We start from the raw sequence: 4162 nt of genomic DNA on the forward strand, positions 1-4162 counted from the left end.
TCTTGAGCATGTGATCAGCTGGTTTTGGTTGTCAGCAGCAAAACTGGTTGATCCACTCTGAGAAGGTGCTATTTAAGAGACTGAGCTGAAAACAGCACCTCAGACTGAAGAAGTCTCTCGGACGAGAGACGAAACGTTTCTACATTTTTTGTTGTTTTGCTTTGTTTTGGTTTTTTTGAATGTCCAGAGGACCAGATATAACTTTTTTAGATAGAGACAAACGAGACAAACAACCATTCACTCTCTCACTCACACCTAGGGACAATTTAGAGTTACCAATTAGCCTAACATGCATGTTTTTGGTCTGTGGGAGGAAACCGGAGTACCCGGAGAAAACCCACGCATGCACGGAGAAAACATGCAAACTCCACCCAGAAGGCCCCTGGACCGGGGTTTGAACCAAGGACCTGCTTGCTGAGAGGCAGCAGCTCTACCAGTTGCGCCACCGTGCTGCACAAAAGTAGTTTATGATTGTTAATAAAAACTACACTTACACTGTGCCAATCACAAAGTGTTGGTATGTTTAGTTTAGAAATTCTTACAGCCTGTAAACCTGCTGTATATCCAGAGTGAACACGTTATCCCCCACTTTACGTTGTATTGCACTGAAACTGAAAGTGGTGTGGCTCCTCTGAGACACCACAGGGTGAGTGAGGTAGCCTGAGTCAGTGTAGGTGGTGTCTGTCTCTACTATGATTGTAGTAGACTATTTGGCCATTCCAAATGGCAAAAACATACAAATTTTACATCTCAATGAATTCTGAGTGTTTGCAGCCAAGCACCAGGCTACAAGAGGAGAAAAAAAGACACTGATATCAAGGCACAAAAGCTCCTCTTAACGTACAAAGGGTTTCACCTTAAGTCCAGAACCCGGACTGTACCCTGAGAGAATGAGGGGAGGCAGAGGACTAGTTCACATCAGAGCCACTATACAGAATGAAACAACTGAGAGCTGAACCCTAGTTCTGCTGCTGTAGGTTTAGACTGCTGGTGGTAACTTTAACCACATTTCCTCTCTCTGCTGCTGTCTTTACTTACTCTACTCTATCTTTTTGTATTTGTAATTATTTCTATTTTAGCATGTGTTTTTTGTCTTGTCTTTCCTCCTATAGAAAGTACATCTACCATTCTGTGTTTGTTTCTACTTCCTGTCCTCTCAAACCCAGCCAGTCACAGTAGATGGCTGCTCATCCTGAGCCTGGTTCTGCTGGAGGTTTCTTCCTGTTCCAATTGAGTGTTTCCTTTCCACTGTCTCTTTTGTGCTTGTGTAGTATGACATATCCTGAGATATATTCATACATTAAACGGGTTCACTCATCTTTCTGGACTGGATGATGTCGTGCTTTGAATTTAACAGAAATGTGGACGTGAGACGTTAATTATCTTTGACTCACCAAGCGAGTGGGTCATTTATTAACAGAATCAAGTTTAACACATCACACATTTACATTAATTTGGCAGAATATGAAAACAACAACATAATTAATCAGCTTTACAACCAGGAAAACCATACGGCCATGATTTTCCGTTGCTTCACCACAGACATTAATGAAAACATCTGGATTAATTTTCTAGTAGAAAGGAGAGTTTAAAGATGGAAATTTGAGATTTATCTTACAGAGAGATGTGTGAGGGAATTTGTCTGTTTTAACCAGAACGTGCACGCTCCTTCGGAAATCAGCTTGTCCCAACAGTACACTTTTGGTGAAGGTCGACTTTTACCTTTTCTGAAGATAGATCAGTTCCGGCGTGGAGTCTCACTTCCAACCACTGTTCAGCGTCTCAGTGAGAACAGCTAAATACCTCGAGAGCCGTGCGAGGTTATCCAAACAGAAGTTATAATTCCCAAAATCATCTCTGGTTCAGCTTGATTGGTTTAGCAGCATCCATGAATGCCTGCGTTTTGCATTCAGGTACTCCCAAACTCTCTGCATTCTGGATTCCAAGAACTCTGAACTCTTCTGCTCCCTGAACTCTTCTTGAACTGGGAAGTTGCCACATTTAAATGGGCTCTACTTCCGGTTCATTTGAGAGCTTTTTGATTGGTGGATGGACCAAAGCAGAGGTGTGGTTTGTGATGTAAGGTGTTATTAAAAGTCAAGGAAAAGATTCAAATTGTTTAAGAACAGACAGAAAGATATCATGGCTAAACCAGACTTTGTGGAGCCACCTCTCCTGTATCTCGCTGTAAAAGTTAAACATGACATTTCTTTTCAGTAAACTTTCTAGTTGACCGAAGCTTGAACTTTAACACACTTACAACTTTGCTCATTGAAGACAGAAAAATCAAGAAATGCATATTAACCTGATTTCTTCTTTGAATGAGGATTAAGGATCATTATTTACTGTTTCACAGTTAATAAAAATGAGTAGTTCACTTCAACATGTAAACATTGTTTGAACTAACACAATTTGATTATCAAAACATTTGTAAAATAGTAATGATCATAGAGAATTGTCTTTTCCACTTGATTAATTCAAGAAAGAAAGTCTCAGGATGGGTCAAACTGTATTTCTGGATGCAAATCAATGAAATGACAGTTTCTGACCATATGATCCTAAGGTCATTGATTTGACATCAGGTCAAGTTCACTACACTTGTACGGGTTGGGAGACTGTGATGAAGTGAAGATCCAACACAATCAGCTGCTTCCTTAGATAGAAAACTTTTACTAATTGATTTTTATAAAGTATGTGAATGTTTTAGTTCAGTGCCCTGAGACAACTTCTGTTGTGACTTAGAGCTACAGAAATAAACTGAAGATCCTGGAATACATGAGGATGAAAACCCACAATGATGAACTTCTCAATGAATGTCTCTGGCAGCAGAAATCCAACTTGGAAGTACTTGGACTTCATTTCTGTCATTGAAGATGTTCACTTGTCATCCAAGGACCTTTTCTATTAAAGCAAAAAGTGAGTTCCAGGAGTTTAAATGCAGTGAGAACCGTTAATGACCTCACAACATATAAAAGCCTTGAACTCCACACATCTTTAAACTGAAAAACCTCCTCAGAAGAGAAGAAAATCCTCTTCAACTAAATAAATAAAGTCCATTTGTATTGTTATTGAAACTTACAATTTGCCATGTCCTTGATAACTGAGAATCTAAACAAATATATAATCTATAATTTTGTTTTCATTTGCGAAATACAATTGGATGAACTTCTTAAAATGTGTTGTTTAGCCACTTTTGCCAAAAAGAACAGCTAATCCTGAGATGAAATGAAAGTTAGCTTTATGATGCACAAATGTAACTTCTAGTCTGTTTGCTTCATGGCTGTACAGAAAGTGAGAAAACAGCACGTTTCACACAGTGTGCTCATATCTTTACCTGGTAGCCCTGGATGACACCATTGTGGCTTTCATGAGGAGGTGGTTCCCAGCTCAAACAGATGCTGTTTTTCTGCTTATAGTTGACTGTAACAAACACAGCTTGAGGAGGAGCTCCGGGCACTGCAAAGACATTAAATCCATACTAAGGCTGATGCTAAATTGATCAAAATACGTCTTAAAGGAAAAAACACTGATGTTCCCAGACACAGCCCTCCTCACCTTTCTCAGGGACTCGGAGGAGCTGAGTATTGCTCTCCCTTCCATATAAATTGCTGCCATATGGTCGGACCTTGAACTCGTACCTGTAGCCTCTCTTCAGTGGACCGACCTGAGCCTGGAACCTGGGCAGTGCCACCTTCTTTGCTGTCCAGTCTGAGATGATGGGCAGAAGAGAGCGATACAGGACCTCAAAGCCAGTGAGATAATGTGGCTGGTTTGGGAAGGACTGAAGCTGGTCACAAAGGAAACACAACTTACATCAGACGCCTGATATATTCAACAGCTTTTGGAAATACTCAGAATCACTGTTCCTGTACCTTCCACTGTATCAGAGAAATGTTGGATCCAGTGGTCATGATAGAGACGTTCTCCAGAACCACTCGGAGGGCTGACAGCTCTTTGTGGAAGTCTTTCTGTTCTTCGCTGGCAGCCTCTATAAAATAAATTATTTTATTTAATCAAACTTGAAACACATTTTAAAGACTAGTTTAGTGTTTGCTCTCAATCATTTTTCTTTCTTTTTTTTTTTCAAAATGAAACGAGAAAAATCCTCCACTGGACTCTAGACCGTCAGTTTACAGACATAAAGTGTGTCTTTGGGGGGGGG

The 4162-nt window shown here is 40.2% G+C and overlaps 1 protein-coding gene across 1 annotated transcript in view; it reads right to left on the minus strand.

Annotated features, from left to right (window-relative positions):
• robo4 (roundabout, axon guidance receptor, homolog 4 (Drosophila)) overlaps positions 1 to 4162 on the minus strand; it is a 187736-nt gene that overhangs the window by 103955 nt on the left and 79619 nt on the right. Inside the window, exons 6-8 of the mRNA XM_037687651.1 lie at positions 3873 to 3988; positions 3556 to 3787; positions 3335 to 3456 (exon numbers count right to left, since the gene is read on the minus strand). Coding sequence (XP_037543579.1) covers positions 3335 to 3456; positions 3556 to 3787; positions 3873 to 3988 — 470 coding nt within the window. The remainder of the gene's footprint in view (positions 1 to 3334; positions 3457 to 3555; positions 3788 to 3872; positions 3989 to 4162) is intronic.

This window comes from Nematolebias whitei, chromosome 14 (genome assembly GCF_014905685.2).
Source record: "Nematolebias whitei isolate Nwh7 chromosome 14, NemWhi1, whole genome shotgun sequence".
NCBI classification, from domain to species: Eukaryota; Metazoa; Chordata; class Actinopteri; order Cyprinodontiformes; family Rivulidae; genus Nematolebias; species Nematolebias whitei.